General features: G+C 39.4%; 1 protein-coding gene across 6 annotated transcripts in view; it reads left to right on the forward strand.

The window, feature by feature from the left end:
• ebf1a (EBF transcription factor 1a) overlaps positions 1 to 12,424 on the forward strand; it is a 132,681-nt gene that overhangs the window by 105,659 nt on the left and 14,598 nt on the right. For all 6 annotated transcript variants that reach the window (XM_079629826.1, XM_079629828.1, XM_079629827.1 and 3 more), the window contains one exon: positions 7,063 to 7,151. In XM_079629826.1, the coding sequence (XP_079485952.1) occupies positions 7,063 to 7,151 (89 nt within the window). The remainder of the gene's footprint in view (positions 1 to 7,062; positions 7,152 to 12,424) is intronic.

Genomic DNA, 12,424 nt, shown 5'->3' on the forward strand with positions numbered 1-12,424 from the left:
AAAATATGCAGACTGAAAAATGTAGATCATAACAAATTATATGCTGTAGTCACCTATGTAATTTTTTTCCTACCACTAGATTTGAAGAAAGCTTTCTTCTAGAGTGGGTTGAGTGATCGTTCGATTTTGATAATGAGTCTCTTTAATTCTATTGACAAATGGGGTCACACTAGGTGATCAATGATAACCGTTCCAATTAAATTGCTAAACCTCTGCATGGTGGAGATTGTAACCATAAAGATATAGAGCAATTGGTTTGCTCAACAGCGGGGCGTCTTCAGTGGGCCATTTCACACAGATGTCTGTCTTTTAGAAGCTGCTGCTCACGATCGAGAAAAACAAGTCATCCATTTTACGGCCACAGGTTCCAAGATCCCCCCCCCCCCCCCCCCCCCCCACCCCACCCACCCATGTCTTAAAGTGATGCCTTATTTAGCTTGTCGGATTTTCCAAATAAACGCTATCACTGGGTTTATGGAAAAATGGATAAAAATGAGATTGTAAGGTATTGATCCCGACGTGGGTAGGGCTGAGGAAAAACAGGCCTCATCTATATAGGGAGAGAAATGAAGCAATAATTCAGGCAGGCATCGAACACCCTGCCACTGAGCCTATCGATTCCTATCCACAGCATATGAGATCACACCTGAATGAAAGAGAGCTCTGGGGAAAACAGAGAGAGAGAATGAGAGAGAGTGTAAAACGGAGTCTGCCTTTCCCTAACATGTACAGAACATTACCACCCTGACATTAACAGCTCTGTACAAAGCCCACAAGTGCCTGTTAAAAGGTTCTGCTAAAGACCAATTACCCAGCATGCCTTTCTGCTCCGTCAGTCAGAGATGCTGTTCTAGCCCTGGAGGTCTATGTGTGGTCAGCTGATTCAATTTACCACCAGCAGCTCAGTGCTAGCATCTGGTCTCAAAAACAGGAAAGCCACAAATATCGTGTTCTCGCCAGTCTAAAAACTGCCGCCCACATTGTGCCCTCGGGCTCTGTGAGATATTAAGTGTGGGATTTTTTTTTTTGGTGGTGTAAGGTATTTTAAAATGTACTGTTTTGACTGGCTCCATCTGCTTTTGACAGCGCTCATAGTATTGTCTTTTAGTAGTGTCTCGCTCCTCTCCTCTCTTCACCCCCGCGGGCCTGTAGTTATTATTGTGAAATATGAAGCGATCCGGCTGTGCCTTCATGAAATTTCAATGAGCATTGATCTGTGTGATTGCAAGGAATCCTTCAAGCAATGGTTGTTGTTCATTTATTTATTTATTGCTGATATGTTTTACTCGTTTTGATCCCATCTTCTGGAGAAAGAGGGGAGCTGTCGATTGTTAATGTATTTGTACCTTTCCTTTTTGAAAAATCAGGTCTGTTCCTTGATAGTTTCTTTGTTCACAAGGCTGAAAATTCAATTTGCGCCTCCAGGAGGTCCGTTTAGATTCGTAACAGCCCTATATTTGCCTATATCGATTATATTCATTAAACAGAACAAGATGGCATGGTATACGGCTGATATTCTGCTCTTTTCAATATTGATTTTGTAGATTTTATTTCAGCTCATGACATCACACGTAACCTTTTCGTTCTCCTTCGCGTATGAAATTGGAGAGCTGCAATGAATCCGTGATGACACAAGACTGACTCTATCATATATGTTGGATGACTGGCTGGTGTTATTTCTGTCGTGAAACCGTTCCGTGAGCCCAGAAAGAAATGGAAACCACAGCTTGCCAGTTTCTGGAACTGTAAAAGTAAACAAGTGCATGGACAGTTGAAAGGTGTTTCCCTATAAATATACAGGTCTGCTGTGCATGGTTTGGTAAACAACGTTACACACCAAGTAGGACATATAGGGTCCGGAAATAAAGAAGCTCATGGGATTTTACTTCCCTGTTTGGTGTGTATCTCTGAAAATACACAGTTTTGTTAGAATTTCTGACAAAGTTCATGACCCAGCACAGGAGGTGTTTTTTCTTCTTCTTTTCTGTGTGGTCTCAAGGGTTTGAGTTTGTTTTTGCGATAACGCATATGTTGTCACTGGTCAATGTCAGTTTGATTTGTGACATATACCAGAATTCCATAGATTTGTGTTCATGACATTTTTTGCATTATTGTTTTCTGTGGGCGTTCAGCGACTCTATAAAATTAGCAGCACTTTGCCGGTAACTGTTCAGTACACAGTCACTCTCTCAGCAAGTGTGCATTATCGAGTCGACTGGTGAGAGGATTGTACAGTATGTGAAAATCAATAGCAATGAAGGAGAGTAAACACGTGCAGATGTCTTTAAGTGTGGCAGAGTACTGTTTAGCCTGAGATCCTTCCCATACATCTCTGTACCAGCACATTAACTCAGTCTCCTTCTCAGAGGTGCTTTGCATCACGACCCGTGCCTCATTATACTAGCACATGGGTCCGCTTTAAAGAGAGATTCTTTAAATGATCCCTGTCCAGGCCCTCACTAAAGTTCTGCTCCAGCAGCCACTTCATTATTCACTCTTAAATGAGTTTAGTTGTGATTTACACAAGACCAGCTGTTTTACAGCTTTTATTGCATGTGTATTCTTGAAAATAAATTAGGTATAATGAGATTGAACATCTTTACTACTAAATGTCCCTAAACTACTCTCAAACTGTCAGTGATTCATTATTATTTTAAATTAAGAAGATTTGTTTTTATACTTTTCAAAATACATTCAAATCCTGGGGGATTCAATCAAACCAATTATTTTATCAAATGTATTAATAATAATTTTGGTTGAATATTCTGTTTGTTTTTATGTTTTTTTTATAGATTTTACACTAATGTTAAAAAGTTTAGGGTTAGTAAAAACATTTTTTTAGAGATGCTCCGATCGACGCAGTGTTTTCCAACGTCATTTGAAAGTTCAACCAATGGAAACTAGATCTCGGCTATGGTGGGTAGGAACGATGACCAATCAGCTGGAGCGTGCCTGGTTGGCATCGATCACTCATATTGACAGGTCTTGTTTTACCGTGTATCATAGAATATATATATATATATATATATACATACATACATACATACTGTGTGTCATAGAATATAAATAAAAAGCTTGAAAGATCGGGATCGGTATCGGCAGATCAGGATGATGACAGAAATAGATAGTCAGTTTATTATATTTTAAATGCATCACATTTTTCACAAAAATATTAAGCAGGCAAGCAGCCCAACTTTTTTCAAAATGTATAATACGAAATGTTTCTTAAGCAGCAAGACTGACAAGGAAGACAATCAGAAATAATATATATTCAAATAGAAAAGTTACTTTAAATCGTAATAATATTTCGCAATATTACAGTTTTTACTGTATTTTTGATTTAAATAAATGTAACCTTTAGTGAGCAGAAGATAATTCATAAAAATGTATTACCAACCCTAAACTTTTGGACTGTAGTGTGTAACTCTGTTGAAATGTAGTTTCACCTAGAAATACGTCATATTACCGTAGTTAAATGTGTTGTGAAAATTGCGTCATGTTGTCTTCAAGCCACAGAACCTGGTGGCAGTCCAGACTTAACAGCTACAGCTTTCTTATCACATAGTTCAGGCTACCCCCGCTCTTTTACTCTTCCATTCAATCTCTCCTACCTCCATGTCAAACCTGCTGTAATACTGCACAACGCAATCTCTCATTCAGCCTCCATCTATTTCTTTGCCATTACGATATTCTGCAATCAGCTTCTCTCCAACCCCCATTCGTACGCCACTCGGGCCGCTTCTGTGCACTGCACTGGTCCGCACTTCCATATCCCTGTCTCCAAACCACCAACAGACCTGATTACAGGAAGCCTATTTAGATATGATGTATTGTCAGCCGCAGGGCAGCTTTGAATCATTCTGTCACATTCGACTGTTTTTGTTGTTCTTTCCTTTGCCGATAGCTGCGTCTGTTCTCCATCATGCTCCGGGATTGTTTTAACTTTTTTTTTCCTCTCGTCTTGCTCTTTAAGTAAACAGCCAGTCAATCACAGTGCTGCGTGAGCGACTGTGCATCCAGGCGGTCATGGCAGCCGAGAAAGTCGAGGTTAATGCTGCCTCTGAAACAGTGAGCCGTTGAGCCCTACTGTGTCTCGACGCATGAAGTCTGCTGTTATTATCCAATGTCAACTGCTTTTTAATGAAGTTGTGGCTTATTGTAAAAGTAAACAAGAAGAGCTATTTTAGATGCAGTCTGTCTTTTTTCAAATACCTTCTTTCTTGGGGCCAGTCAGACTGGTTACCCGAAGGTTGTGGGTTCGATTCTCAGTACGAGCAGGAAACGACTAAACAAGCACGGCGCCTAACCCCCAATCGCTCCCCAGGCGCCACAGCAAAAATGGCTGCCCGCTGCACCTGGTGTGGCAGTGTGTGTGTTCACTACTCACTACTCAAATGTGTGTGCACTAACTTGGATGGGTTAAATGCAGAGGACAAATTCTGAGTATGGTTTACCATACTTGGCCTACACATGTCACGTTCACTTTCACTTTCCAATGTATGTTTCTGGCTTCACGTCAAAACCAGATACTGGACCAGCATTTGCTTGTACTTATAAAGCCATAGATCCCACCTGCCGTTGGATGTTGTATCGAGAGGCATTGATGTACAGTCAGAGCTGCCCCTGTTCCCCAGTGGAGGATGGCCAGGCTGGGCACAGCTTGTGTTCTGGGCTCCAGGGGTCTGGTTCTGTCTGGGCCCTTGGCCATCTGAATCCACTCCACTGCACTCAGAGGCTGCCCACAGTCTGTCCCCTCAGCTGTGGAGCTGAGGGGAGCTGGGCGAACTCCCTCAGGAAACGTCCAGGCTGCGGCCTACAGGGCAAACAGAAGGGAGGCTGGAAGAGCCCCCGTCTTCAGCAGGACAATTAACTTAGGGCCAGAGGACTCTAGTTCTCAGTTGCTTTTCTGCTGCTCCTCTGTTTTGTTTGAGATTTGACGCTTCAGGCAAAAGAAAGGCGGTCAGTCTATCATGAAAGAAAAAGAGAAGGGGGAAAGTGTGTGTGAAGAGTGAACAACTGTTAGAATGACTCTTGGGTATCTTATGTCACATACCCAAATCATTGTTTTACAGTATTAAAGTCAGGTTTGGGCCTCTTCACTGACTCTCTTCTAATTTGGAAAAAATTATATTCAACTTGTTCTTCGTTGTATTTGCTAATATCAAGCTGATTATTAATCAGTTGAGGGCAAATTAAAGGCATTTTGACATCAATCTCTAAATTATCTAAAAAATTATTAGCAAATTTAAACCAAAAGCAATTTGTGCACCAGCTATAGCATAAAGCCAGCTTAAAACCAGTATACAATGGCTCCAAAAAAAAATAGACAATTTGGATACTTAAGCCAATGTATATGTGTATATATTTTTTAAGTAGTATAGCGTAAGCACACGTTTCAAAGATAAACAAAAAGAGTTTTATGTTTAAATGATAATTTTTTTTTATATATTTATATATAGTGTACAATTTAAAAAATAAAATAAAAATATGATGAATTATACTTGTGGTTATTCTGAAATGAATGAATGAGTGAATGAATGAGGCATTTATATAGTGCTTTCAAATGTACTAGCCAACTGTACACCCAAAGCGCTTAACAATCATATCAGGGAATCTCTCCTCAACCACCACCAGTGGTGGGGATAGTATTCAAAGTATTAAAAATTGCCTTAAAAAAGTACGTTAGAAACCGACCAGCTGTGAGGAAAGGTCTTAATTTGTTTGATGCTTCTTGGTTTGATGTTTGTTATCTAATGCAGTGAGATTTTTAAGCATAGCTTAAATGACCAAATACTTTTGGGGCCATTGTTCTGCATGCTGCAAATCAAATATCAAGTATCTCTGCTGATATACAGTATATCTCACTGTACATCTCTTACTCTGTCTCAGTGAATCACAGAAGGGCTGTGTGTGAATGTGCCCCTGAGGGCTGGAGTTTAGCAGCACAACAGATAAACACACAAACATGCTCTGTGGGCCGGTGCTGGAGAAAGACCCATTGTCTCAGTGTGAAAGTCCCACTCAATCCAGGGAGGTTAGAAAAACATCAGGCCAAGCACCATGTGGTCCACCCCTTGCAGGATGTTTGGGCCTATCACGCAGATCGGGTTCCTTTTTCAATATTATCTTATTGCTCCGTCCTCAGCGAGCATTCGTGAAGCTGTCTGTGGGCCTCTGAGGAGTGGGAGGTGCTGCTACACAGAAATGAAAACTTTAATTGAATTATTTGCTCATAACGGTGGTCTATAGATTTGTTTTGCAGATTAGTGGTGCTTATGTAAACAAAACAAAAGAATCCAGCATTATTTGTTATTGGAGTTTTTTTAAGGACTTTTAAAAAGTTGCCTTGTTGTTGATCTTAATCTTGCTTCTAGATTAAATGATGTGGCTGCTTCTGGTCATCATAAGATCTCTGTTAGTCGTTGGTATAAAAAAAATTTTTTTTCCGATCCATGATTTCAGCTGTAAATATGTATGTGTAAAGGAATATTATGACTTCAATACAGGTTAAGTTCAGTCAACAGCTTTTATGGCATAATGTAGATTACAACAAATAATAATTTCAACTGATCTCTTGTTTTTGTTTTGTTTTTAAGTCTAGGTTACAGTGAGATATTCAAAGTTCAGTACATGTAAGAATAGTTGCATTGCTGTTAAACTGTAGCATTTGCATTGCAGTTGAATCTGTCACAAAACGTATTGCTCATGACCAGTTTGTGAAGCTGTCCATGATGGGTTGCGCCTTTGCACCGGCTGAAAAAATAGGATCCATTCACACAAACTGCTCAAGTGTTTTTTTTATCCATAAAGTGGTGCCTTGTGGTTGCAAACGGCTAAAGCATAGTGGGAATTGATACAGATATTTTGGCAGCTAGTTAGGAAACATAATATTTGATACTTTAGTTATCCTTTTATTGCTTTCTACTTTGTGTTTTTTGGAACTGTATTGAGGTCTGAAGGAAATGACACTCATGTTTTATATACATTTCTTTGTAATGGTAATTGCAGATAGGTGTTGAATTTCACTGCAGTAAAATGGTTGAATTTTCTCTTTTCCTGCAGCACTGAATGAACCCACTATTGACTACGGTTTCCAGCGGCTACAGAAGGTGATCCCTAGACACCCAGGCGACCCTGAGCGCTTACCAAAGGTCAGTTCTCTTACATGACATAACTGTTGTGGTTTCTTTGCTTTAAAGTCAACAAGAAGTCCCTGTTTGTGAATATTTACTATGTGTTATTGTGAACAATTCATTAGTGCGTTATTAAAAAGATCATCCTTTGAAACAACTTTTGTTTTCTGCTGATGTCAGTTAAGGCCACACAAGCTGCTGGATAATAATAACCAATAGCCAAATAACTATTTAGGCACTGTTTTAGCAAACTCTCATTCAGTCTGGCTCCTTTCTGGTACGTAACACCAACATTTCACTATTCAATCCATTCCCAAAGAATAAGTCCCGTCCAGATATTCTCATTGTATATCGTTTATTCATAAATATGTCTCAATATATTATTAAAATGGGTTTAAATGTTGACTTTAATTGTTGATTTTAATTTCACTAGTTCACTTTTATTTTCACAGAGCAAATACTAACATAAACACACTGGTCCTAATTTCCATTTACCACGGTAGCCTAAGCTGAAACATGGTCTTGTTATTTGAACCATTTATTACAGACTCCTTCAGTTCAGAGATTATATGCTGTATATTCAATCCCACGCATTTGTGTTCGGTATTCTCAGTGAAAGGAGCCCAGTTGTGGACCCAGTTGGGTGTTTATTTCTCTCTCCATGCACGGTTCTTAAAGAGAGGCTGACCAAGTAAATGGATCCTTTGGGAGGGATAAATAAACATTACTTTATCTTGTTGTGCGTGTCCTATACCCCAGAGCCCCGCTCCAGCAGCACCACTTAATAGTGTAAAAAAAAGAAAAGAAAAAAAAGAGTAATTATAGCTGGCTGCTGGCTGGGCCTGCTCACGCTCAGAACTGACCTTGTGCTGTTAGCAGCCCTCTGTATCAAAGCTGGGCCATCAGTATTCACGTCCCATGAGCCACCTCCCAATCCATTACACCTTAAACACATCAAATTAGACCATGGGGTCAACAAATGCGACATCAAACCAAAGCCAATCTAGAGGAATCAGGCAAATGTAGAGTTGGTGGCCAAGTAGTTACAGTTGGCTGCTAATCTAATGTGACCTGCACCACACAGCAGACTATTAGCAACTAGCTTTTTAATATTTTATTTCAGTTAACATTTTATTTTATTTAAATTAACGAAAAATTTTTTATGGTTTTAGTTTTAGCTAAATATAATAACCCTTTTTTTTTTTTTTGGCTCTTAATTTAGTGATTTAGTGGAGTGTTTGACAGGAAGTGATATCATAGCTGTTCCATTTGTGATGTCAGAGTTAACATTTTGCAGGCAGTCTAGGAATAAATGGGTCATGGTGTATGCCACTAATTCATTGGGTGTCGTGGGTGCTGAACTGCCATTATCAACTAATCAGGCAAGGTTTTAAATTATACACTACAAATAAAAAGTGTAATTATTATAATTTTATCCAGATTTTAATAATTATTGTCATCAAAATTATAAAAGGTTTTCATTCACTATCTATTTGGGGGGAAATCTTTTAAGTCATTATTCATAAACACAATTTATATTTGACTCGACTAGATATTAAATAATACATGAATAAATAATTATTTAAGAATCATTTATATTTGAGTGCAAACTACTTTTTGATCTAAAGGATCAAAATGTGTGTGACTTTTGACTGGTGTGTAGTGATATTTGCTATATATTGTCTGTAGCTGAACAAATAAACATGTCATGAACAAATTTGGCAAATATTCCATTGAATTTTTTTCTTTGCCGCTAATAGATTTAGGTTTTAATCCAACTTCTGGAGATTGCACGCTCAGGCTTTCTCATATAGTAGTCATCCTCCTTCATCTATATCTCTCAATTTCTTCTTTCATTCTCTTCTATCACTCCCTCACTCATCCCTTGTGTTAGTGTCCATTCCCCAGCTGGTGAGGAGAGGACAGATCTTCTGTCTCCTGTCAGTGGGGCTAAAGAGGGCAATGGCGTTTGATCTCAGTCCCTAATGAACCACATGGACATTGTTTGAATACCTTCCTCTGCAGTCCCACAGTCTGAACCCTGTTACCACACACAGATGCACACACACTCACCCGCCATCGTGTACTGGAGCACGGTGCTGACCCACTAAAGGGCCCTGTAAAAATCACCAGCTGACATGTGTTGCTGCTTGTCCCTCCTAATGCTGATGGGGACTATTACATTACTGGCTCATTGATGTCACTAATGAAGATAGAAATATCCCCTTATAATGACAGATTACACACACACACACACACACACACACACATTCATGAAAATATAAATTGCTTTAAAATAGCATATTGAGGGTTCCCGTGTTCATCTGTTAATATCAGGATATTTTAAAATTGTAATGTCCATTTCCAAATTCATAAAATTATAATCCTGAAAAAAATGCATTTAATTCATTTTAAATTTAAATTTAATTTAGTTCTATTGCTTTTTTTATTGCTCAACTTTAAACATTTGAATTGCTTAATTTTTTAAAAAAAATTGTGTGTGTGTGTGTAATCTCTATGAAATTATTGTTAAAAATCAGAAATGAATTGGTCAAAAGGTTTAGGAACCCTGTTTTCTGTCATTTGCCTGTCATAGAAATTAGCTTTTCTGCAGAAAGAGGAAAAGTTAAGTCTGCCTCATGATTATTATTTTTCTCTGTCTTTCATTATGGAACTATCTGGTTTTTTTCATTGAAACTGGGGCAACATGTTGCTCTCATATGCTCTCTGTGGTCTTAACCTTGGCTTGATTTGGACTCATTTTCCTGGGCTGATGATGAAGCTGAATGCATTAGGTGGGTCATGGCCAGGGTCACCTGTCACATCTTTCCCACTGTTTTCAGCATAAGGGAGGCAAACCAGAATACACTCGTGGCTGCTCTCCCCAGAGAGCCCTCTTAACGGCCGCCCATATTTTTAACTGATTCCTTACCATTTTAATGAATAGGTTGGAACGGCCCACAAGTGAGCAACCTCGCCCTATTAGAGGTGCTGAATAAAACAGGTAGGCAAAACTACTCGGCAAGATAGCTTCAGGGTCAGGTATAGGGGAAGTCCCAGAGGAAGCAGTTAGATGTTTGTTATATTAAGATTCTCAAGTACATGCTCACCTTTTCAGCAGCCCATGTACCTTTTTTTTTATACTTGAAAAGCAAAATGATAGTCTTGTTTTTAGAAAAATCTAACAAAATTCATTGAGGAAAAAAAAAAAAGCCATTATTTAAAGGAAAAATAATTAATGCAACTTACTGTCATGGTTCTATTCTGTTTTTTGTTTTTGTGCTTCGTCCATATTAGCATATTATCTGTCCTATATAGTATTCTAAATAGAATTAGTGTGTCCCAAATCATAGTAGGCTATGTTGAAATTAGTATTTCAAAGATACCCGGATGGTCTACTTTTTCCGGTTAGAATTTGAAGTGGAGATCCGTACACACTCTAAGGGCTAATATTGCCCACAACCCATTGCACGTTGGACAAGGATTCGATTAGAACTACAAATACGAATAAGTGTTTAAAAACTACAAACATGGCAGAAGTAGGAAATTAAAGGCTATGTTTACACGGAAACAATCTGAAGAGAAAACGCAAAAGTGGCGATGCGTTATCACTTTTTATTCTGCATTTAGACGAGCGTTATGGGGGGGAAATCTGCGTGCATATGGTGACGCAAAAGTGTGTGAAATTCGATGTAGTGTACTGTGCACTCCAGTCGGCTAGGTGGCAACATGAAGCATTGAGAGTGAAAGAGCCGCTGACACAGTTTTTCATGTTTAATACGGTAAAGCTGCTGCTTTAACCCTCGGTGCTCTTCGCGTATCGCTCAAAAATGACAGAATTTTTTATTTTATTTTTGTCAAGAAATTAATGCTATATTTTAGTTTGATAATGTTTTGTTATTTTCCTGTACTGGCGCATACCTGTGACGTACGCGATGCTTTCACTGTCTAGCAGACTTTTGCGTTTTTACCGTTTTTACCCTTTAGACGGGAACGCAATGGTTGAGTGTTTTTAAGATTTCCACTCTGGAGGGTGGTTTCACTTTTTTGCTTTTAAGCCCCAAAAACGCTGTCGCCGTGTAAACGAGAGGCACATCCGATAAAATATTTTTACGTTTTCACCCGCGAGCGTTCTCGTGTAAACAGGGCCTAAATGAAATTGAATGTAGAGGATTTTAACAAGATGATAGACAGGACAGTTTAAACGGTGACAGGATGCACCTAACTATAAGCGACAGAGCTGTCTGTTAAAGATGTTCACTTTTTTTTTATTGTTTGTTGCTATGGTTTCTGATTCTGATTAGTTACACACTTATTCCTTGTTTCATTGATCATCATCCCTGTGTTTGTAAGCCCTCAGTTTTCAGTTCGGTGTTGTTAATGGTAGATGTGGTTTGTTTCTAGTTTTCAGTGTTTATTAAAGTCTTTGTTATTTTGTTCATCCTCATTGCTTTCTCATAGCATAGTCTTTCCTCACTAAGGAGAAAATAATTGGCTGATGGATGGAAAATGACTCATTGTATGCCTAACTAGTTCGTGTTTATCCTCAAAGAATGCAGATCACATGAAAACAATAGCACTAACATTTACAGCTTTACTCCTGGGCCTTGACAGGTTGGCAGAGAAAGAGAGCGAGAGACAGAGAACAAAAGGAACAGAGGCAGGAGGGGAGAGAGAGAGTTGGGTGATCCATCATGGTGAAGTCAGCTGTCCGGTGCTGCCTTCTCACAGGTCAGCCGATCGAAGGCACCACAGCCCTCACTTTATTACTGCTCACCCAACAATAATTGAGTCACCACAAGGGGGAAGAGGCAGGCAAGACAGCATGAGGAAAGAGGGCATAGAGATAGTGAACATGGGAAGGGTAAATGAGAAATAATTTCTCGCCGGTGTACCTATACATGTCCGGTTGGTTGTCGAGACAAGGTTGGAGTTAGCAGATAGATTTTACCCTGATTTCCTCAAGTACTTGAGGTTGTAAGCATCTCTTTCTCCCCCTCCCTGTCTCTGTCTCTCTCTCTCTCTCTCTCTCTCTCTCTCTTTCTCTCTCTCTCTCTCTCTCTCTCTCTCTCTCTCTCTCTCTTCCCCTCCCATTTCTGTCCCTCCTCCTTTCGTTCAAACACTCTCAGCGAGATATTAACAGCGTCGGCTACTGCACCCAGCCTCTCATTTCAGCACTATTGATTTTGCCCTTTATTGAGGCAATAACAGTTTGTTGACGGCACTTCTCTAAACTGCTGGACTCAATCACAGGTGAGGGCCAAGTGTGGAACACGGCAGGTTAACTTGTT

Source organism: Phoxinus phoxinus (assembly GCF_949152265.1).
Source record: "Phoxinus phoxinus genome assembly, chromosome: 12".
Classification (NCBI taxonomy): Eukaryota; Metazoa; Chordata; class Actinopteri; order Cypriniformes; family Leuciscidae; genus Phoxinus; species Phoxinus phoxinus.